Source organism: Microtus pennsylvanicus, chromosome 15 (genome assembly GCF_037038515.1).
Source record: "Microtus pennsylvanicus isolate mMicPen1 chromosome 15, mMicPen1.hap1, whole genome shotgun sequence".
In the NCBI taxonomy this organism is placed as follows: Eukaryota; Metazoa; Chordata; class Mammalia; order Rodentia; family Cricetidae; genus Microtus; species Microtus pennsylvanicus.
Window position 1 is genome coordinate 6,679,243 of NC_134593.1, and position 23,874 is coordinate 6,703,116.

At 42.9% G+C, this 23,874-nt stretch overlaps 1 protein-coding gene and 1 non-coding gene across 2 annotated transcripts in view; one reads left to right on the forward strand and one right to left on the reverse strand.

The window, feature by feature from the left end:
- Positions 1–22,145, reverse strand: part of LOC142836104 (uncharacterized) — a 79,228-nt gene extending 57,083 nt beyond the window's left edge. Inside the window, exons 1-4 of the mRNA XM_075950120.1 lie at positions 21,663–22,145; positions 14,817–15,618; positions 13,639–13,798; positions 12,303–12,445 (exon numbers count right to left, since the gene is read on the reverse strand). Of these exons, the coding sequence (XP_075806235.1) occupies positions 12,303–12,388 (86 nt within the window). The 5' untranslated portion in view covers positions 12,389–12,445; positions 13,639–13,798; positions 14,817–15,618; positions 21,663–22,145. The remainder of the gene's footprint in view (positions 1–12,302; positions 12,446–13,638; positions 13,799–14,816; positions 15,619–21,662) is intronic.
- LOC142836212 (U6 spliceosomal RNA) lies at positions 4,954–5,060 on the forward strand. The gene has a single exon (XR_012908013.1). It is a non-coding gene; the product is annotated as a U6 spliceosomal RNA (small nuclear RNA).
- Positions 22,146–23,874: the final 1,729 nt, after the last annotated feature.

Below are 23,874 nucleotides of genomic sequence, written 5' to 3' on the forward strand. Positions count from 1 at the left end.
CCTCATGAATATTAACCTTCATCAGGCGATGAAAGGAGACAGAGACAGAGACCCACATTGGAGCAATGGACAGAAATCTCAAGGTGCAAATCAGAAGCAGAAGGAGACGAAGCACGAGCAAGGAACTCAGGACCGCGAGGGGTGCACCCACACACTGAGACAATGGGGATGTTCTATTGGGAACTCAAGAAGGCCAGCTGGCCCGGGTCTGAAAAAGCATGGGATAAATTTGGACTAGCTGAACATAGCGGACAATGAGGAAGAATGGGAACTCAAGAACAATCGCAGTGGGTTTTTGATCCTACTGCACGTATTGGCTTTGGGGGAGCCTAGGCAGTTCGGATGTTCACCTTAGGAGACCTGGATAGTGGTGGGCGGTCCTTGGGCTTCCCACAGGTCAGGGAACCCTGATTGCTCTTCGAGCAGATGATGGAGGGTGACTTGATCGGGGTAGGGGTAGGGAAACGGGTGGCGGTGGCGGGGAGGAGGCAGAAATCCTTAATAAATAAATAAATTTAAAAATAAAAGAGGCCAAGGCGATGTCCCCAGTTAGTTCCTTGGGCAGCTGAGGATAGGGAACCTGAAATGACCCTATCCTATAGCAATACTGACGAATATCTTGCATATCACCATAGAACCTTCATCTGGCGATGGATGGAGTTAGAGACAGAGACCCACACTGGAGCACTGGACTGAGCTCCCAAGGTCCCAATGAGGAGCAGAAGGAGGGAGAACATGAGCAAAGAAGTCGGGACCACGAGGGGTGCACCCACCCGCTGAGACAGTGGAGGTGATCTACTGGGAGCTCACCAAGTCCAGCTGGACTGTGACTGAAAAAGCATGGGTTAAAACTGGACTCTCTGAACATGGTGAACAATGAGGGCTAATGAGAAGCCAAGGACAATGGCAAGGGGTTTTGATCCTACTTCATGGTCTGGCTGTGGGAGCCTAGCCAGTTTGGATGTTCACCTTCCTAGACATGGACGGAGGGGGGAGGACCTTGGACTTTCCACAGGGCAGGGAACCCTGACTTCTCTTTGGACTGGAGAGGGAGGGGGAGAGGAGGCGGGGAGGGGGAGTAGGGTGGGAGGAGGGGGAGGGCAATGGGAGGCTGGGAGGGGCGGAAACTTTTTTTTTCTGTTTTTATCAATAAAAAAATTTAAAAAAGAACCAATAGAGAGAGAGGACTGTTAAACTTGCCTAAAGTTGAGATGGTCCTTTGGGGTTTCTGCTTCATGAAAGAGTCTATAAGATATTCTGCAGATATAAAAGGAAGTGACTGAACTGTCTTTGAAATTTCCTGCTTCATGGAAAAGTCTGGTGGATACTATACACCTCAAGGGCAAAGATGGATGTTCCAATGATACAGAAAAACTTTGGGTGACATTCCAGGAAGCGAGATGTTTCTGCCATTTCCAGAGTTTTGGAAGTTGCTTGCTTCTTGTTTTCTTAAGTAATATTATATCCTTCTGGAGTCTTTGATGGAGTTGAAGAATAGATAGTTATAGTTATCATTTTTCTTTGTTTTATAAAAGATAAAATAGATCTAAATATTGTAATTGTAATTCATGCTTGATAACTGTTTTGTTATATGTAATTTTACTATGTTAAAAAGAAAGCCTTTCTTTTTTGTTTAAATAGAGTAAGGGGAAATGGTATAGGAGGTTCTTCTGTCTATGCTTTGCTTTCATTGGTTGAAAAAAGAAGCTGCTTTGGCCTCTGGATAGGGCAGCACTTAGATAGGCAGGCAAAAGAGAACCGAATGCTGGGAAAAAGAAGGCAGGGAGGGAGAGCCTCCAGGTCAGACATGCTGAACCTTTCCAGGTAAGCCATGACCTCGTGGTGAACGCAGATGAATAGAAATGGGTTAGATCAAGATGTTAGAGTTAGCCAATAAGAGGCTAAAAATAATGGGCCAGGCAGTAATTTAATTAATACATTTATGTGTGGTTATTTTGGGGGTTAAGCTAGCTAGGTGGTGGGAGATGAAAGCAATTAGAACACAGGTGAGAAGACATGGCATTTCAACTGTCTAGCTATCACCTTCCACCACCGTACGTGGCCTGAACAATCAACATTGGTCTTTGGAGTGATATCATTCTTTTTATCCTCAAAGGAAAAGGATCACACAGTAGCTAGGCCTAGCATTTTTTCAGTCCTAAATATGTCATATTTTAAACACTGTATAGTGGTCTTTCTACTTGAGTGAATAGGACATTCTCTTAAAGTTCAGAAAAATCATTTTGTAAATAGCAACAGGTTATTAATACCATGTCCAAGAGTATATGAGCAATACAATTGTTATTGATGATGAGTTACTGATCAACTATATCATTTTATTGATAGCCATAATAAAGCCTTGCCATCTAGGAAGCTAAACAAGGTCATGAGACTAGCTGAGTTCTCATGTCCAGGAAACAACTGAACATGAACCTCATGCAGGATAGAGACTCTCATTCTAGAGCAGCATTTCTTGAGATGTGTGCCTGATAACCCTGGCCCTGTCAGGGATCTGGAACCAAGCAGAAATTTATGATTTCCTTAGGACTAGAGCTGGTAACCTCCATCCTGGCTCTTTTTGGGAATCTGTAACAGCACACTCTGAGAAGGTTCTGGTCTTACCTGCAGCTGAGGCATCTGCCTGTGTCATCCTGGAAAGTTCTTAACCTATTCTATTCAGAGAACAGTTTGCACAGGAAATGGGTAATATTGCAGAAAACCAAGTTCAAAGGTGGAATTCTCTTCTCCACAAGGGATGTTCCTAAATAAAAGTGTTATTTCAGCCAGGTGTGGTGGTACACACATTTCAATCCAATTACTTGGGAGCTGAAGCAGGCAGATCACTGTCAGTTCAAGAAACTTCTGCTCAGAACATAGAGAGTTCAGAAGGGAGGAAGTGAGACTCAATTCTGGAGACACACTGAGTATCAAATATATTGTTTTCTGGACAGAGTTTCTTGTTGATTGGACCAGGACAATTCTCATAGCTATTTTATCCCTGTTTCTAGTTGGAAACCATACATGTGAGCAGAAGACTATAAAAGACAGAGATCCCAGGTAAAAGGGACCCTCTGGGCTCTACTTCCTCCCCATTTCTGGGTTCCTACCCAAGCTGGGAGAATTCAAAGTGATGCTGTAGCTTTTCTGCCAAGTCCTTTTCCTGCATGGGCATTTCCCTCTGCCTCCACAGCAACTGAAGACTTTCCTCCAATCTCTTGAGCTCCAGTTCATTAAAAGACTGTGTTGTTAGTGGAGGGTCACAGACCATCATACATCTCTAGGCACATACAAAAGATCCAAATAGCTTGCTGGGCAGCTAGGTAGACAAAACTGTAAAAGCACCCAGGAGAGTTAGAAACCCAGATTCAATTTAGAGACTGATCAGAAACATAGTAGTCTCCTTTAGCCAATCGCACACATGCATGACACACAAGATCACCTAAATACTGATACTATTACTACTACTACCATACAACACAATCACACACACATACACACACACACACACAGAGAAAGAGAGAGAGAGAGAGAGAGAGAGAGAGAGATAGAGAGAGAGAGAGATATGGAGGTAGGAAAGGAGGAAAAAAGAAAGATAATAGAAAGAAATACCATGGCAGAAGAGGACATCTAATGTGGGATTCCCCTCTGTATGCTTTTAATATGTTTTATTGCCATTGGTTAACAAAGAAGATGTTTTCTGTCAATAGCTTAACAGTGTAAAGCGAGGCTTGATGAGCTATATACAGAAAGGAGGTGGAGTCAAGGAAAAGATATTTAGATGTCCCCAGAACAGACATACCAGAACCTTACCAGAAAGCCACATCAACATGGCAATTCTGAGAGTAATAGAAATGGGTTAATTTAAGATTTAACCAAAAATACGCTTAAGCTATTGGCCAAATAGTATTGCAAATAATATAGTTTCTGTGTGATTAATTCAAGTCTGGGCAGTCTGAAAATGAACAAGCAGCCTCCAACAATAGACTGCTGTGCCATTGTGGGGCTGATTACATCCTTGTAAAACCTGAGAAGCTTGAAAATGAATTCTAGACACAAAGGAAAAGAGATAAGAATGGCTTCTTGGTAGCTGGCATTTTTTTTGGATGGGCTGTGTTTGTTGGAGGGGAGTGAGAGCACCGTGGTTCCTTTATAAGAGGTTTTCTTTATTTGGTAGTAGCAAAAAAACTGGGGTTTCTGAAAGGAGGCTTCCTGGTGTGTGTTGTCAGCATGATCTCTGGCCCTTTCAGGAGGCCAAGCACTTGAACAGGGTTTGTGAGCAGTGTGCTGCAAGTTATTTGGTGGCTACATGGGCCAACTGGTTACTAGAGTTGAGGCTGTGAGCATGGCTCCCACCCAGTAGTCTCGGATGCACTGAATGGATCTCTGCCATTTGGATTAGGTGGAGCCAAAAGGCAAAGCAGCCTTAGGCCTAGACACACCACTTTGCATTTTAAGAAGCAGTCCTTGTCAGAAAAGGATTACAGATACACAATAAAGACAAATTCAGATGAAAATGAACTCTAAATGGGTCACAGTGTTGGAATAAAAAATATATTCAGTTACAAAAGGAAATAAATGGTTATAAAAAGCCTTTAAGGAGATAAACTACAGACAGTCATAGATAAAAGGAGTAATAAAAATAAGCCACATAAAGATAGAATATACACAGAGATTTTGGATTATGTATATTACTGTGTTTTCTGAATTTTTGACTGTGAATGAGCTAACTACACAGAGATATTTCATTGTACAGACTGCTAAGGTAAACCAACATATATACTTTAAAGGTATCTTGACTTCAAACTTGGGTCTCAAGATTTGTTGTCTTGGAAAAGAGATTCTTTTGTTTCCACAGAGGATGAGAACTTGTGGATTCCTTCCAGACTAATGTGGTTTGGTGGACCAAGATCCCCCAAAAAGTTACTGTGAACACCCTTCAAAATTACTTCACACGTGCTCACTTCGGAAGCACATATACTAAAATTGGAACGATACAGAGAAGATTAGCATGGCCCCTGCGCAAGGATGACAAGCAAATTCGTGAAGCGTTCCGTATTTTTACTTCAAACTTAAATCAATCAGAAGAGAAGGGGAGGGGCATTTTATACTCATAACAGGAACAGTTCATCAGGATGAAGTCTCAATCCTGAACATCTATGCCCCTAATATAAAAGCACCCACGTACATAAAAGAAACATTGCTAAAATTCAAGGCAGCCATCAAACAGCACACACTAATAGTAGGAGACTTCAACACTCCTCTCTCACCAATGGACAGGTCAATCAGACAGAAACCTAACAGAGAAATAAGAGAATTAATGGAGGTAATGAAGCAAATGGACTTAACAGACATCTATAGAACATTCCACCCAAAGAGGAAAGAATATACCTTCTTCTCTGCAGCTCATGGAACCTTCTCGAAAATTGACCACACACTCGGTAACAAAGCAAACATCCACAGTTACAAAAAAATATTAGTAACCACCTGTGTCTTATCAGATCACCATGGATTAAAGTTAGAATTCAACAACAATGCTATCCCCAGAAAGCCTACAAAGTCATGGAAACTGAACAGTCAACTACTGAACCATACCTGGATTAAGGAAGAAATAAAGAAAGAAATTAAAGTCTTCCTGGAATTCAATGAAAATAAAGAAACAACATACTCAAACTTATGGGACACTATGAAATCAGTCCTAAGAGGAAAGTTCATAGCACTAAGTGCCCACCTAAAGAAAACAGAGAAAGCTCACATTGGAGACTTAACAGCCCACCTGAAAGCTCTAGAAAAAAAAAGAAGCAGACTCACCTAGGAGGAGTAGAAGACTGGAAGTAATCAAACTGAGGGCTGAAATCAACAAAATAGAAACACAGAAAACAATACAAAGAATCAATGAAACAAAAAGCTGGTTCCTGGAGAAAATCAACAATTTGACAAACCCCTATCCAAACTAATCAAACGGCAGAGAGAGAATTTGCAAATTAATAAGATCATAAATGAAAAGGGGGACATAACCACAGAAACAGAGGAAATTCAGAGAATCATTAGATCTTACTACAAAAGCCTGTATGCCACAAAACTGGAAAATGTAAAGGAAATGGATACTTTTTTAGATAAATATCATTTACAAAGTTAAATCAGGACCAGGTGAACAATCTAAATAGACCTGTTAGTAGCGAAGAATTAGAAGAGGTTATCAAAAACCTCCCTACCCAAAAAAGCCCAGGACCAGATGGTTTCAATGCAAAATTCTACCAGAACTTCCAAGAAGAGCTAATACCTATACTCCTTAATGTATTTCACAATATAGAAACAGAAGAGGCACTGCCAAATTCCTTTTATGAAGCTACAGTTACTCTGATACCAAAACCGCACAAAGACTCAACCAAGAAAGAGATTTATAGACCAATCTCACTCATGAACATCGATGCAAAAATCCTCAACAAAATACTGGCAAACCAAATCCAAGAACACATCCGAAAAATTATCCATTATGATCAAGTAGGCTTCATCCCAGGGATGCAGGGCTGGTTCAACATACGCAAATCTATCAATGTAATCCATCATATAAATAAACTGAAAGAAAAAAAGCAAATGATCATCTCATTAGATGCTGAAAAAGCATTTGACAAAATTCAACATCCCTTTATGATAAAAGTATTGGAGAGATTAGGGATACAAGGGTCATACCTAAATATAATAAAAGCTATTTACAGCAAGCCGACAGATAACATCAAATTAAATGGAGAGAAACTCTAAGCCATCCCATTAAACTCAGGAACACGACAAGGCTGTCCACTCTCTCCACACCTCTTCAATAAAGTGCTTGAAGTACCAGCAATAGCAATAAGACAACATAAGGGGATTAAGGGGATTCGAATTGGAAAGGAAGAAGTGAAACTTTCATTATTTGCAGATGATATGATAGTGTGCATAAGCGACCCCAAAAACTCCACCAAAGAACTTTTACAGCTGATAAACACCTTTAGTAATGTGGCAGGATACAAGATCAACTCCAAAAAATCAGTTGCCCTCTCATACACATAGGATATGGAAGCAGAGAGGGAAATCAGAGAAGCTTCACCTTTCACGATCGCCACAAACAGCATAAAATATCTTGGGGTAACTCTAACCAAGGAAGTGAAAGATCTATTTGACAAGAACTTTAAGGCATTGAAGGAAGAAACTGAGGAGTATACCAGAAAATGGAAGGACCTTCCTTGGTCTTGGATTGGGAGGATCAACATAGTAAAAATGGCAATTCTACCAAAGGCAATTTATAGATTCAGTGCAATCCCCATCAAGGTCCCATCAAAATTCTTCACAGATCTTGAGAGGACAATAATCAACTTTTTATGGAAAAACAAAAAACCCAGGATAGCCAAAACAATCCTATACAATAAAGGATCTTCTGCAGGCATTACCATCCCTGACTTCAAACTGTATTACAGAGCTACAGTGATGAAAACAGTGTGGTACTGGCATAAAAACAGAGAAGTCGACCAATGGAATCATATAGAAGACGCGAATTTTAACCCACAAACCTATGAACACCTCATTTTTGATAAAGGAGCCAAAAGTATACAATGGAAGAAGGAGAGCATCTTCAACAAATGGTGCTGGCATAACTGGATGTAAACCTGTAGAAGAATGAAAATAGACCCATATCTATCACCGTGCACAAAACTCAAGTCCAAATGGATTAAAGATCTCACTATCAGTCCGAACACACTGAACCTGATAGAAGAGAAAGTGGGAAGTACCCTACATCAGATGGGCACAGGAGATCGCTTCCTATGTGTAACCCCAACAGCTCAGACATTAAGGGCAACATTGAATAAATGGGACCTACTAAAACTGAGAAGCTTCTGTAAAGCAAAGGACACTGTCACCAAGACAAAAAGGCAACATACTGACTGGGAGAAGATCTTCACCAACACCACAACAAACAAAGGTCTGATCTCCAAAATATATAGAGAACTCAGGAAACTAGACTTTAAAATGCTAATTAACCCAATTACAAAATGGGGCACTGAACTGAACAGAGAATTCTCAGCAGAGGAAGTTCAAATGGCCAAAAAACACATAATGTCATGTTCAACCTCCTTAGCGATCAGGGAAATGCAAATCAAAACAACTTTGAGATATCATCTTACACCTGTCAGAATGGCTAAAATAAAAAACTCCAATGATAGCCTTTGCTGGAGAGGCTGTGGAGGACGGGGTACCCTCATCCATTGCTGGTGGGAATGCAATCTTGTGCAACTACTTTGGAAATCAGTGTTTCGTTTTCTCAGGAAATTCGGAATCAACCTACCCCTGGACCCAGCAATAGCACTTCTGGGAATATACCCAAGAGATGCCCTATCATATGACAAGAGCATTTGTTCAACTATGTTCATAGCAGTATTATTTGTAATAGCCAGAACCTGGAAACAACCTAGATGCCCTTCAATGGAAGAATGGATGAAGAAAGTGTGGAATATCTACACATTAGAGTACTATGCTGCGGTAAAAAACAATGACTTCTCGAATTTTGCATGCAAATGGATGGAAATAGAAAACACTATCCTGAGTGAGGTAAGCCAGACCCAAAAAGAGGACCATGGGATGTACTCACTCATAATTGGTTTCTAGCCATAAATAAGGGACACGGAGCCTACAATTGGTGATCCTAAAGAAGCTAAGTTAGAAGGTGAACCAAAGGAAAAACATATAGTTATCCTCTTGGCTATGGGAAGCAGACAACGTTGCCGGGGAGAAAATTGAGATCTTGGGGGTGAGGTGGGATAGGGGTAAGGGGAGATGGGGAGAGAAAAGGGAAAAGGGGACGAAGGGGGGAACTTGGGGAAAAAGTAGGATTGGGATAAAGAAAGGTTGGATACGGGAGCACGGAAGCACATTCTTAGTTAAGGGAGCCACCTTAGGGTCGGCAAGAGACTTGAACCTAGAGTGGCTCCCAGGTTCCCAAGCCAAGGTCCCCAGTTAATTCCTTGGGCAACTGGGGATAGGGAACCTGAAATGACCCTATCCTATAGCAATACTGACGAATATCTTGCATATCATCATAGAACCTTCATCTGGTGATGGATGGAGACAGAGACAGAGACCCACACTGGAGCACCGGACTGAGCCCCCAAGGTCCCAATGAGGAGCAGAAGGAGGGAGAACATGAGCATAGAAGTCGGGACCACGAGGGGTGCACCCACCCACTGAGACAGTAGAGCTGATCCATTGGGAGCTCACCAAGGCCAGCTGGACTGTGACTGAAAAAGCATGGGATAAAACTGGACTCTCTGAACATGGCGAACAGTGAGGGCTGATGAGATGCCAAGGACAATGGCAAGGGGTTTTGATCCTACTTAATGTGCTGGCTTTGTGGGAGCCTAGCCAGTTTGGATGTTCACCTTCCTAGATATGGATGGAGGGGGGAGGACCTAGGACTTATCACAGGGCAGGGAACCCTGACTGCTCTTTGGACTGGAGAGGGAGGGGGAAAGGAGTGGGAGGAGGGGGGAACGTGGGAGGGGGAGGGAAATGGAAGGCTGGGAGAAGGTGGAAACTTGTTTTTTTTTCTCATTTTCTCAATAAAAAAAAGATTAAAAAAAATTACTTCACCCAACAAAAAGCAGGAAGTAGTGGAGAGAACTACATCCAAATTCCCTAAATGATTGTTTATAAAGGCGTTTACATTTAAAGGGGATACTCTATAGAGATGGGTACTTTGCAGTGGTATAGATCTTTGTTCAATGATACAAATTTTAGGTCAGTTTTGTTATTTGTACATTTATGCTCTTGTTTAAAGTGTTGTGTTTGTGCAGCTCATTTAAAATGTAGTGAATAATTAAGAAATATAGGCTAATAATATTCATCTTCAGTGATCAAGAATGTCATCATGTTAGTTAGGCTATCTAGATATATAGAGATATATTTCAGTTAGATAGATAATCTTCAAACCTTTCAAAGACTAACAGAATATGGCATTTAAAATGTTTTAAAAACTTAAAACTTTTCATGACACATCTGCTCTTGGCAGCACCAATCTACTTTAAGAGGATGATGGACATCAAAGAGTCTCCTCATGGAGTTTGTTAATCACGAGGGCAAGAAACTGCTCTTGCCTGAATTGCCTGACTGGACTTGCAGAACCCAAAGAAAAATTACTACTGAAGTTGTCTGAAGAATGTGAGATGGTCTTTCTGGGTTCCTGTGTCATGAACAAGTCTGCCAGACATTCTGCAGGATACAGAAGACCGTGACTGACAAACTACCAATATACGTGGAACTGTCTTGGAAATTTCCTGCTTCATGGAAAAGTCTGCCAGATACTATGTGCCTGTGGTCTGAAAATGGTATGCCTCAAAGTTACAGAAGAAATTTTCATGACTGTCCAGGCAACGAGATGTCTCTGTCAATTCTGGAATTTCAGAAGTTGCTTACAATGCACTTCCTGCTTACTTTCGTAATATATCCTTCTGAACTCTTTGATGTCTTTGAAGGAGTTGAAGAATAGGTAGTTACAATTATAGTGTTCCTTAGTTATAATAAAAGAGAAAGTAGATATAAATATTGTAACTATAATTCTTGCTTGAAAACTGTTTTGTTGTATGCAATCTTGCTATGTTAAAGTTAAAACCTTCCTTTTTAATTGGACAGAAATAGGGAGGTAATGTGGGATTCCCTTCTGTATGCTGTTAATCTGTTTTATTGCCATTGGTTAACAAAGAAGCTATTTTCGCTCAATGGCTTAACAGAGTAAAGCCCAGCAGAAAGAGAGAGAGTAGGCAGAGTCAGAGAAAAATCATGTAGCCCCCCACAGGAGTCAAATGCACTGGCAACTTGCCGGCAAGTCAAAGCCATGTGGTGATACACAGATTAATAGAAATGGGATAATTAAGATATAAAAGTTAGTCAGAAATATACTTAAGCTATTGGCCAAACAGTATTGCAAATAATATATATTCTGTGTGGCTGTTTTGAGTTAGGGCAGTTGGGAAATGAACAAGCAGCCTCCAACAACACACATTTTCAGTTCAGACTAACCACACCCAACCTTTCAAAAGAATCTCACAACTCACACATAATTCCCTGGGGAGAAATACTATTGTTAAAAATAGGATATTCTTGACCAGACTGTGTTGAACTAGTTAGAAAATTTTCCTCCTGAAAGCCCAAGTCTCACCCCATCCACCACCAGCTTGTCAAAAGCCCACAGCAGATCATCCAATAATCCCAGACTATATACAGCTGGATGGCAGAACTGTCCAGCACCACTCACAGAAAAGAGGCTGACAAACTGCTATTCAATTTCTATTACTGTAAACCAAGAGCTGGGCAATGGGAAGAGAAAATATTGGGATGCAGGAAGAAAGGAGAGGGCCGCATGTCAACCACATCCATGACTGTGAGAATCACTCATTTGGCATGTGCATGGGGATTTCCTCCTTGCAAACTGCTGCCCATGTGTGATCTCACAAGAGCCCTGCTGAGTGAATGAGCCCCAGGACCAGGAACTCACTTACTCAAAGCTCTGTGCACAGAATGCTACCTATCATAATGACATGTGGGTGTATTATATGTTATTGACCCTTGTCCTTCACTGGACTGCAACTTCAAACAGACTCAGGGATAGCTTGCCAATAATTCAGTTTCTCATGAGAGGCTAACGCCCCAGAAGTACTTGTGCATGAACACTGAAATGAACACCCCAGGTAGCATGAGGTGGGTGGCTGGATGGGAACATGGATAAGTAAGGTGATGGGTGAAAGCACAGGTGGGTAGATGGGCAGAAAGGCAGTCAAATGGGCAAAAGGTGCCCAACTTTACCCTGACTTATTTGTCTGCCCCTACCTCTTGTTGCTGGGTTTGAGGCCACTAGTCTCTTCCTCTCGGTCCTTACAGATCACATTCAAGTCCTCCAAGTGGTGCTTCAGTAGGAGGCCAGTCACCTAGTTATCCAGCTGTTTCTTTTTCTCCTGCCTCAGCATGTACAACTTCTCCAGTTGAGTCCGCTCCACTAGGAGCCAGCTGTGCAGACTGGTGGAGATGCTCTGCATAGTAAGATCCTGCCAGCATCCTCCTGCCACCCCTGACTCCAGGAACCCCTGCCTCCAGCTAACAATCTCTTTCACATGGAGGAATACTAGGTCCAAGAGATAAAAGTCCAAGAGATGCATGCTAGAGCTGCTTGCTAAGAAGCAGAAAGGCTAGATCCTGAGTTGCGGACGCTGAATCCAGAGAAAAATGAAGGCAATGATGGCCATTTCACAACTTTTGGGGTCCATGCCAAGATGGGCACTTACTGATAGAAAACTGTCTCCTTGGTCAGCTCACTGAACTTATCTGAGGTCTCAGTGTAATCAACTTCCAAGGTCCTTAGGTCTGACATGACCTGTACATGCTCCAATTCAGCTTTTCATAGAAAGGATATGGCTTGTGGTAGGGCCTAGAAACAGGAGGAAAGAACCTTGTGAACGGAGGCCTCAAGGATCATGATAACGCATGTAGTATCCCGGTCTACCACAGTCCAGTGAATGCCACATTCTGCATCCTATGTACAGGGACCTCCTGGTGCTTTTAAACTTGTTATCTTGGCACTAGATCAGCTGGCTTCACAGATGGAGGATGCCATGGTTGCTTGTGTTCTCTGAGTATGCTTAGAGACTCAGTGTAGCTCCCCATGTTACCAGGGTTTATGCTACACGTCTTGCCACACCAATATTACAATGACATTTCTCCCACTTCGGAACAGCGATTCTAGGTCCCCTTTGACTATTACACAGGATAGTTTTATGAGCTCCCACAAGGGATGCCTAGGGGTCATGAAGGGGAGTATGTAGGACAAGAGCTATGCTGCTTAAAGTGGGGTTTTCTGATCTCAGCACTAGCACCACCCGGAAATTGGTGCAGGCAAATCATCATGTCCCTTACAGATCCCTGAATCCCAGAGTCTCTATGGACACACAAACCTGAAAATGCATGTGCGTGCGCGTGCACACAAACAAACAAATAAAATCACAAACACATTAGGGAGAGGAAGAAGAGAGGGGAAAAAAGGAAGACAGACAGAGAGAGTGAGTGAGTGAGAGAGAGAGAGAGAGAGAGAGAGAGAGAGAGAGAGAACCATGTTTGCATGCTAAAGAGATTCATGGAGCATTATTGTCTAAGAGTATGAGGCACAAAGCTAGAGAGAAACTGTGATGAGTCCCAGGACTTCTAGTCATGCACATAGATGGACAAAGTGGGAACGGGTCTCTCCAGCCTCTACCAGGAGCTTCCAGTACACAATCAGCTTTCAGGCAAGTTCAAAGACTCACACAAACTCACAGCAGCTAGTATCTCACCTAAGCCACCACCTGTCAGGTCCTTCCCAAATGCACTCAGCGATCGGGGAAGTAAACATTACTATCTCAATCCCTTAGTTGTGTGACTCAGATCACAGGCTCTGGTTTTCATTTGGAGAAAGAAGAACGGCTAGAGTCACCACCTCCCTCCCCTCAAGCTTCAGGTCTGCCTCTCTTGAGAAGTACTTAAGACATGGGTCACACTGGAGGTCCAGTACTGAGAACCCAAAACCTTAAAGGAAAAAGGTGTGGGTGACATTGCTGAAAGTCCCATCAAGACTGAAACAATGAACACCTGTTCTCCATGGTATCTTCACTGATGAAGCTTGGGCGATCTAGCAGCTCATTTCTTTGGCTGGTGATCAGCTGTAGTTCCGTGGTCAGCCTCTCCACTTCCTGCTTCATCCGCTTCTTGATGAGGAGCATTGGGTGGCATTTTGGCTCCATAGCAGCATCTGTGGGTAGACAGAACACAAGTGAAACTGCACAGGACAAGGCACAGAGGACAGACAGACCACCCTGAGGCCCAAACAGAAAGATCAAGTTTGGAACCAAGTGACAAACCAAATTTTTTGGCCCGGTTGAGTTGCACCCTCTGTGAATGTAATCTTTCCCATCACTATGTAGAGATGTGGCTACATAAGAAGCCAGGGGTTTTCTCTGCTTCCCTACACATGTTTCAGGTGAAAACAGAGACCACCTCTTCAAGCTTATTCATAGCAGCACAGGATGCAACATTGCCCAGGGCCCTGACAGTGGTTTCAAAAACCAAAAGAGAATGACAGAGTGCACAACCTCACAGGTGCTGTGAGGAGCCCAGATCTCCTGCCTGGAAGGGTTGTGAAATGAAAAGTCATGCAGGGGCAGAACATGATCAGCAGACTCACTAAGTCTCCCCACTGACAGTCCAGAACATGGAAGTTGGCATCGAAGAGTCGATCTCTGCCCTAGTCCCATGCCTCTGAGAGTTGTTTGGCTACACTAGAGAATTTGCTGCCCCCCTCAAATGCTGATCAGAACCCTAAGTGGGCCACTGTCAGGGAGAGGTGGTCAGAGGAATTCTGCTGTACAGTCAGGACACAATGTCTTAGCCAGAAGCACGTTTCTCTCCATGTGACTACTGTCAGAGCCACTGAACCTAAAGGAAGCTGCTGAGTGTGAGGTGCAGTAAGGCATGTCCTAAGGTGGGGACACATTAGTGCCTCCCTGCCTTCTGCTGTTTGCTCTCCTTCTGCCCAAATTATTTCTCCAAACCCCAATAAATGTAGAAGCTAGATACTCCCACATAACAGTTTTGGCATGGCCAGCTCCTAGATTAGGGAGTGGACAAACTTATGTTCTGGAATCGTTGACTTTTAGTAGTTATGATAAAAAGGAGAGCCCATTTGCATCTCAGAGTCTCTAGCTCCTCTGCCCCATGACTGGAAGGCCCACCTTCTCCAGGAAGCTCAACATCTCCTGCCCAGGACTCACTGTTTCTATCCAGAGCATTCATTTGATCTTGTTTACTCTTCTGCATCTCTCTGCTTTCTGGATGATGATCACCATTCTCTCCCCCAAGTAGACTCCTCAGTCTTGACAACATCTCTAATGGTGTACACTACAGGCACTGAAGGAATGGCCTAAGGGCAGCTGGTATTGCAACATCACTGGTGGCATCACGGGATTCCAGGAGCTTTCCAGAATACAATAGATTGTGCAGAGAAGAAACTGCTGATATCATGGGGAACAGCCTTTGCCACCGTGCAAATTAGCTTTCCTGAAATGACCAGTAGCCCAGGTTCCCTTTCCAGGAGCCTCTCTTGGAACACAGGAGAAGATCTTCAGCAACTCTTCATTCTAAAGCTAGAGTTCCCTTAGCTTGATTGGAAGGCCCATAGTACTTTCTTTTTGAGAAATAAGCTATGCTTTTCAAACAGTGCCCAGAAACGTATTGTTCCTTCCTGAAAATCACTCTATTCATCAATATGAGCAATTAAATACTCCAGAGAAGTCATGTTACAATAAATGTAAATGAGAAAACATCATGTTCCCGAAGTACAAGTGTTTGAAAACACACACAGACGAACCATCTGGGCTGGCTACAGTGTAGGATTTGGTATAAGAGTACAGTCATAGAAGCCATAGGCTTAGATTTAGAAAACTGTCCCAGGTGCACTTAGAGAATGCATCATCAGGCTACTGGCAAAAGTGTGATGATCCGTTGGCAGAGGAAAGCTGAAATAGTGGATCCACCATGATGAAAGGCCTCAGGCTGAGTGTGATGCTCTCCACACTGCACGAAAGACACCAAAGCAGGATTAGTTACAGGGCTCTGTAAGTTACAGCGAGGGTCTGACTAATGGAGGAAAAAGAAGGATAGTGGGAAAATAAAGACAACACTGTAGACATATCTCAGTTGGCAGAGTGCCTGCCCAGCATGTGGCAAGTCCTGTGTTCAGTGACTAGTGCTGCCCTCTCTGGTCCTGGTGGCTCCACTTATAATCTCAGCATTGTGAAGTACAAGCAGGATGATGTAAGCTCAAGGTGAACCTGCAAAGCCAGTGTGAGGACACCTTGGGAGACATTAGACCCTTCCTCAAAAAATAAACCAGAAACCAACCCTATCTTTAAGGCCTCACTTCCCAATCCTTTCTAATTAAAAGAACTTACCATTCTCCCTAACAGTCTTTCATCTTATGGAGATGTATTGGTAGGTAAAGTCATCTTTGTAATTTAAGGACATTGCTCTTGCCATTCCTTAGGTCCACATAGATGTCTAAGGAAAGTGGGTTTGGTCATCATATCTACTGAGTAATAACCACTTCTGCTAGCATAGTACAACACCTATGACAAACTCATGTAACTATTGGCTATAAAAAACCAAAACAAGGAAGTTTGCCATTTAATCTGCAGGGTCTTCAGACTACCAGGTGTCACTGTCCCTGTGCTGAGAAGATCTAATCAGACCGGTGAGTATGAGCTATCCCTGGCTGGATGGTCAGGGAAGGGAGCACAGGGCCCCTCCAGCTCCTACTGCAGGGACTTCTTTGCCTCACACAACCGTGCCTCCCCCAAGTCTGCCCTACTGCCTGCAAGATCCTTGTCCCAGGAACAGTTCCTGCTGCTGCACTGAGGAGATCCATCTTGAATGTCAGTCACACCATGATTAAACCAAGACACCAAGACTCTCCTGGCTGCATTTGAAGGAAGAGATGGGCAGTCGCCAATGTAAGAATTCTGCCAACAAACTGAAAGGCAACATGACAATACCAGAATCCAGGGATCATGCAACAAGAGACTTGAACACCCTATACCAGAAGAAGTAGAAGAAATCAACTTTACATGTAACGTTATGAAAATAATAGAGGATCTTAAACAGGATATGAAAAACTGCTTTAAAGAAACAGAAAAGACAAACAAAAATGTAGAAGAAATGAATAAATCTCTTAAAGATTTCCAAGAAAACCAAGAAAAAGCAATCAAACAGGTAATGCATACAGCTCAAGACTTGAAAACTGAAATGGAGGCAATGAAGAAAACACAAACCAAGTGAAGGCTGGATATAGAAAATCTGGGTAAATGAACAAGAACTACGAGACAAGTATAACCAACAGAATACAAGAGATAGAAGAAAGAATCTCAGACACTGAAGATATTATAGAGGAAATAAACTCATTGATTAAAGAACACAACAAATCCAACAAATTCTTAACACAAAACATCAGGGAAATCTGGGAAACCATGAAATGACCAAACCTAAGAATAACAGGGCTAGAAGAAGGAGAAGAATTACAACTCAAAGGCTCAGAAAATATATTCAAGAAAATTATAGAAGAAAACTTTTCCAACCTAAAGAAGAATATACCTATGAAGGTACAAGAAGCATACAGAACACCAAATAGATTGGATTAAAAAAGAGCATCACCTCACCATATAATCATCAAAACATAAAACATACAGAATAAAGAAAGAATATTAAGAGCTGCAAGGGAAAAAGGCAAAGGAGCATTTAAAGGTAAACCGATCAGAATTACACCTGACTTCTTTATGGAAACCGTGAAAGCCAGAAGGTCTTGGATAGATGTGCTGCAGACACTAAGAGACCTTGGATGCAAGCCGAGACTCCTATACACAGCAAAGCTTGCATTCACCATCAATGGAGAAAACAAGATATTCCAGGACAAAAACAGATTTAAATAAAATGTGGCCACAAACTCAGCCTTACAAAATACTAGAAGGTAAATCACAAACCAAGTAATCTATATACACCCATAATAACACAAGAATCTGACAACCCTCCACCAGCACAACTCAAAGAAGGTAAACACACAATCACTACAACCTGAAAAAATAATCAGAATTAACAACCACTGGTCATTAATATCACTAAATATCAATGGACTCAATTCACCTATAAAAAGGCACAGGTTAAGAGAATGGATATGAAAACAGGATCAAACATTCTGCTGTTTACAAGAAATACACCTCAACCTCAAAGACAGACACTACCTCAGAGTAAAGGATTGGGAAAAGGTTTTCCAACCAAATGGACCAAAGAAACAAGTGGGTGTGGCTATACTAATATCTAACAAAATTGACATCAAACTAAAATCAATCAGAAGAGATGAAGAAGGACACTTTAGACTCGTAACAAGAACAATTTATCAGGAGGACGTCTCAATTCTGAATATCTATGTCCCTAAAATAAAAGCACCAAATATGTAAACGAAACATTACTGGAACTCAAAGCATACACCAAACTCCACACTCTAAACATAGATTTCAACACTCCTCTCTCACCAATGGACAGGTCAACCAGACACAAACTTAACAGAGAAATAACAGAACTAACACATGTAATGAACCAAATGGATTTAACACACATCTGTAGAACATTCTACCCAAACAGAAAAGAACAAACCTTCTTCTCAGCATCTCATGGAACCTTCTCAAAAATTGAAACCATAATTGGCAACAAAGCAAACATCCATAGATTCAAAGAAATTGTAGTAACCACCTGTGTACTATCGGATCAGCATGGAATAAAGTTATAATTCAACAACAATTCTAATCCCAGAAAGCCTACACACTCTCTGAATATGGCGGACAATGAGGGCTGATGAGAAGCCAAAGACAATGGCACTGGGTTTTGATCCTACTTCATGTTCTGGCTTTGTGGGAGCCTAGCCAGTATGGATGTTCACCTTCCTAGACCTGAATGGAGGGGGGAGGACCTTGGACTTTCCACAGGGCAGAGAACCCTGACTGCTCTTCGGACTGGAGAGGGAGGGGGAGAGGAGTGGGGGGAGGAGAAGAAGAGTGGGAGGTGGGTGAAGGAAATGGGAGGCTGGGCTGAGGTGCGAATTTCTTTTTTTTTTCTTCCAATAACAAAAAAAGGGCCACCTACTGACTGGGAGAAGATCTTCACCAACTCCGCAACAGACAAGGGTCTGATCTTCAAAATATATAAAGAACTCAAGAAACTAGACTTTAAAACTCTAATTAACCCAATTAAAAATGGGGCACTGAACTGAACAGAGAATTCTCAACAGAACAAGTTCAAATGTCCAAAACACTTAAGGTCATGCTCAACCCCCTTAGCAATCAGGGAAATGCAAATTAAAACAACTTTGAGATACCATCTTACACCTGTCAGAATGTCTAAAATAAAAAACATCAATGATAGCCTTTGCTGGAGAGGTTGTGAAGTAAGGGGTACACTCATCCATTGCTGGTGGGAATGCAAACTTGTGCAACTACTTTGGAAATCAGTGTGGCGGTTTCTCACCAAATTCGGGATCAACCTACCCAAAGACCCAGTAATACTACTCTTAGGAATATACCCAAGAGATTCCCTACCATATGACAAAAGCATTTGTTCAACTATGTTCATAGCAGCATTATTTGTAATTGCCAGAACCTGAAAACAACCTAGATGCCCTTCAATGGAAGAATAGATGAAGAAAGTGTGGAATATATACACATTAGAGTAATACTCAGCGGTAAAAAACAATGACATCGTGAATTTTGCATATAAATGGATGGAAATAGAAAACACTATCCTGAGTGAGGTAACCCAGACCCAAAAAGATGAACATGGGATGTACTCACTCATAATTGGTTTCTAGCCATAAATAAAGGACATTGGGCCTATAATTTGTGTTCCTAGAGAAGCTAAATAAGAAGGTGAACCCAAAGAAAAACATATAGTCATCCACCTGGATATGGGAAGTAGACAAGATTGCCGGGCAAAAACTGAGAACTTGGGTGTGGGGTGGGATGGGGGTAAGGGGAAATTGGGTGAGAAAAGTGAGAAGGGGATGATGGGGGGATCTTGGGGGAATGGGATGTTTGGGATAAAGGAAGGGTGGATATAGGAGCAGGGAAGTATATATCTTAATTAAGGGAGCCATCTTAGGGTTGGCAAGAGTCTTTACTCTAGAGGGGCTCGCAGGTGTCCAGGGTGATGTCCCCAGCTAGTACCTTGGGCAACTGAGGAGAGGGAACTTGAAATGACCCTATCCTATAGCCATACTAAAGAATATCTTTTTTTTTCTTTTTTTTTATTGAGAAAAGGAAAAAAAAAAACAAGTTTCTGCTTCCTCCCAGCCTCCCATTTCCCTCCCCCTCCTCCCACCCTTCTTCCCCTCCTCCCACCCTTTTCCCCCTCCCCCTACTCCTCTCCTTCTCCCTCTGTTTCACAATATAGAAACAGAAGAGGCATTGCCAAAGTCCTTTTATGAACCTACAGTTACTCTGATACCAAAACCGCACAAAGACTCAACCAAGAAAGAGAATAATAGGCCAGTCTCACTCATGAACATCGGCGCAAAAATCCACAACAAAATACTAATGAATATCTTGCATATCACCATAGAACCTTCATCTGGCGATGGATGAAGGTAGAGACAGAGACCCACATTAGAGCACAGGACTGAGCTCCCAAGGTCCAAATGAGGAGGAGAAGGAGGGAGAACATGAGCAAGGAAGTCAGGACTGCGAGGGGTGCACCCACCCACAGAGACAGTGGGGCTGATCTATTGGGAGCTCACCAAGGCTAACTGGACTGGGACTGAATAAGCATGGGATAAAACTAGGCTCTCTGAGCATGGAGGACAATGAGGGCTGATGAGAAGCCATGGACAATGGCACCAGGTTTTGATCCTACTGCATGAACTGTCTTTGTGGGAGCCTAGCCTGTTTGGATGCTCAACCTCCTGGACCTGGATGGAGGGGGAAGAACCTGGGATTTCCCACAGGGCAGGGAATCCAGACTGCTCTTCAGACTCAAGAGGGAGGGGGAATGGAGTGGGGGGGAGGGGAAGAGGAGTTGGAGGAGGGGGAGCAAAATGGGAGGCAGGGAGGAGGCAGGGAAGAGGCTGAAATTTTTTTCAAAAAAATAAAAGACTGGAGGGGAAGGGAGGAGAGTGAGTGGAGGAGCATGAGGGGAATGGGAGGAGGGGAGAAAGTGGAAATTTTTGAATGGAAAAATAAAAAAAGAAATCAAAATATTATTTGCAGTATTTTTCAAAGAAAACTTTAACTTTAACAGGTGCCAAAGAGATGCAACTGAAATTAACATGAAATGACATGACCATTTTGTTCCAATATGAATGACAGGATACTTCAGCTAGATCCACTTCGGGAATTAAAACAGAATCATCATCACAGCATAACTCCAGTCAACGGGTGCAGGGGAATGAATGCACCCCAAACTTAAGAAGGCACGTGCTTAATGCAGTCTGTAAATCCCCAAGAAATGAAGGTGTACAAAATGACACCAATTTATATCAGAGTCATCCCAGCTCCTGGGGACGCCTGTACAGACAATAACCTTTCAAAAGCTGGAGCACTTCACCAGACCCGGAAAATGGAATGGTTTAAAAACGTGAATGAGCGACGGAAATAAATAGGGATGATAAGGGAGTGACAGTGGTAAACAAACAAACAAAAAAAAAAGATACATCATTTTGACAATGAACTCTCAAAACAGATTCATTATGAAGAGGAAAAGCAAAGACCGAACACTAAAATCCAATTTACCTTGTGAATTCCTGAATTCACAGTTGGGTCTGAAAACTTAGCGTGACCCAATCTTTCAGAGGCAAGATGGGGTGGGAATGGGGGTAGACAGTTTCTCAACTAGAAGAAAACAGGGTTTTCTACATCGTTTCATGCATCCCGCCAGTTCTATTTACCAAAAGCAGCTACCAGCTGGGTATTCACTAGGGCCCCCGCTGAGGATCTTAACGCAGTTTTCTGAGCATTGGTCACGCCCCCTCCCCCAGAGAAAGCGTGGGAAAATGCCCTAAGACTGCCAGGGCACGCAGTGCTTACCTGACTGATCCGCTGTTCCAGGGAGCTCTTTCCTGGGATGTCCACGCCGAGCAGCTGTCCCTCAGAGGAAAATCCCAGCAGGAGCCACTGAAGCTCGCAGCAGGAGAACGCGGATCCATGGAGGCTGGGATCGGCAGACGCACCACCCACTCCTGGCCACGGATGCTAGGGAGAAGGGTCCACCCCCGCGTTGCTCTCGCCTGACCCGGGTCCTGTATCTCGCGCATGGCCGCGGACAACCGAGGCAGAGAGGCCATTGCGCGCGACCGCTCCTCAGACGCCCAGACTTCCCTCAACTAAGTTGAGCCCTCACAGGTCGGCTCCCCGGGCTCACCGGCGGCCAAGTCCGAGCAGCTCCGCGCCTAGGCGGTGACCGACAATAGGCGGCAGCTCCTTGGAGGCAGCTGGGGAGAGGTTGAGGATCCCTGATGTTGAAGGAGCCCAGAAGCTTAACAGGGGTCTCCTTGACTCCCCCTGCATACAGCCCCGCCCACCCGCGCATGCGCTGCCTGTGGACCTTGAGTAGACAGCTGGGCCCCCCCCCGCCCCCCCGCCCCCGTGATCGCTCCTTCTGGGGGCGGGGCTTCTGAGGAGCTGTTGACAGTTGATCTCTTCAGGGAAGGAGAGTCAGTTTGAGAATTGGAACCCCTTTGGTCAACCATGTCTCAGTGGATGCCCAACTCCAGTCCCTATACTGGCAGCAGAAATTGAACCCAGTGAATTATATATTTAAAAAAAAAGTTGAGAGGGTTGGCGTGGGTGAATATGTCCAAGATATGTTATATGCATACATGAAAGTTTCAAAGAATTATATCAATACTTTCCCCTCGCAGTCCTAGGACTACAGGACTGAACCTGTGCAAATCTTGTATTTGCTGCCACAGTCTACATGAGTTCATATGTACATCAGTCCTTCTGTGCCTGGAAGTCACTGTTTCCTTGGAGTCATGCATCACCTCTGGCTCCTACAGGTTTTCTGCCTCCTCTCCTCACACCTCCCTGAGCCTTGTGGGGAGGGGTTCAATCAAAACATCCCATTTAGGACTCAATGCCCCAATGTCTGTCACTTTCTACACATTGTGCACTTGGGGGTTTCCCATCTACTAGATGAAGAAGCTTCTCTGATATGGATTGGGAAAGGTGCCATTAAGAGACATTTTATTGCTATGTTCCTTTATCAGAATAATAATAGCAGGCATCCCCCAAGACCGTGACATATCAGTTTGGGGTTTTAAGCCACTTTGTCAGTGTAGGTCTGAGCTTTATCTCATGGAATCACAAAGTGGCTGGTTGCTCCCATAACATTTGTGCCTCTATTAAACTAGAATGTCTTGCTGTTGTAAGTCACAGGTTTGAGTTTGGTAATATTGCTGATTACCTTTATCTTTTGGTATCAAGCAGAATAGCTTCTACTACCATGACGGCTAATCAATAAAGGCAAAATTTCTAATTAGGCACTAACTCAGCTATTCCATATTAAATGATAAAAGTGAATGTTATTTTCAGCAATAGAGCCTTCCTATCAGTTTATGGAAAGTAATCACTGGCATTGGAAATTACCTACTATATTTGGGGGTTTCCGTGGGGCCTCTTTGGCCAAAAGCTCAGTAAGGTATCACCCATTCCTGGCACTGGAGGTTTTACTTGGTGGCATAAGATGTCCAGTTGTCAACACTGTTATTTGGTAACTCCATTCAGATTCCTCTCAAACATGCATGTGTTTTAGGAATCTTCTACAGTAGTAGGTTTCCACGTTGGTTCCTCAAACGCCCTTTAGTATTAGTTGTCCTCCCCATAGTCCCTCCTTTACCCTTTTCTCCCATCTCCTCCCATTTTAATTCTCCTAGTATCCCTGTCTCTCCACAACAACATATTCTATCTTTTATTCCTTCAGGGATTCTCCTTCCCCCAGTCCTTTACTTGGTATCCAACCTCTGTGGTTATTTGCAAATAACACATATATTGAAAGCTTAAAAGCTAACATCTACATATGAGAGAAATCATACGATGTCTTTTAGGATCTATGTTACCTCAGCTGAGATGATGTTTTCTAGTTCTATGCATTTACCTGAGAATTTTATGATTTTTAATAGTTGAATAATATTCCATTGTCTAAACGTATCACATTTTCATTATCCATTCATCAGTTGGTGGACATCTAGGCTGTTACCAGTTTCTAGCTATGATGAATAGAGCAGCATTAAACATAAAT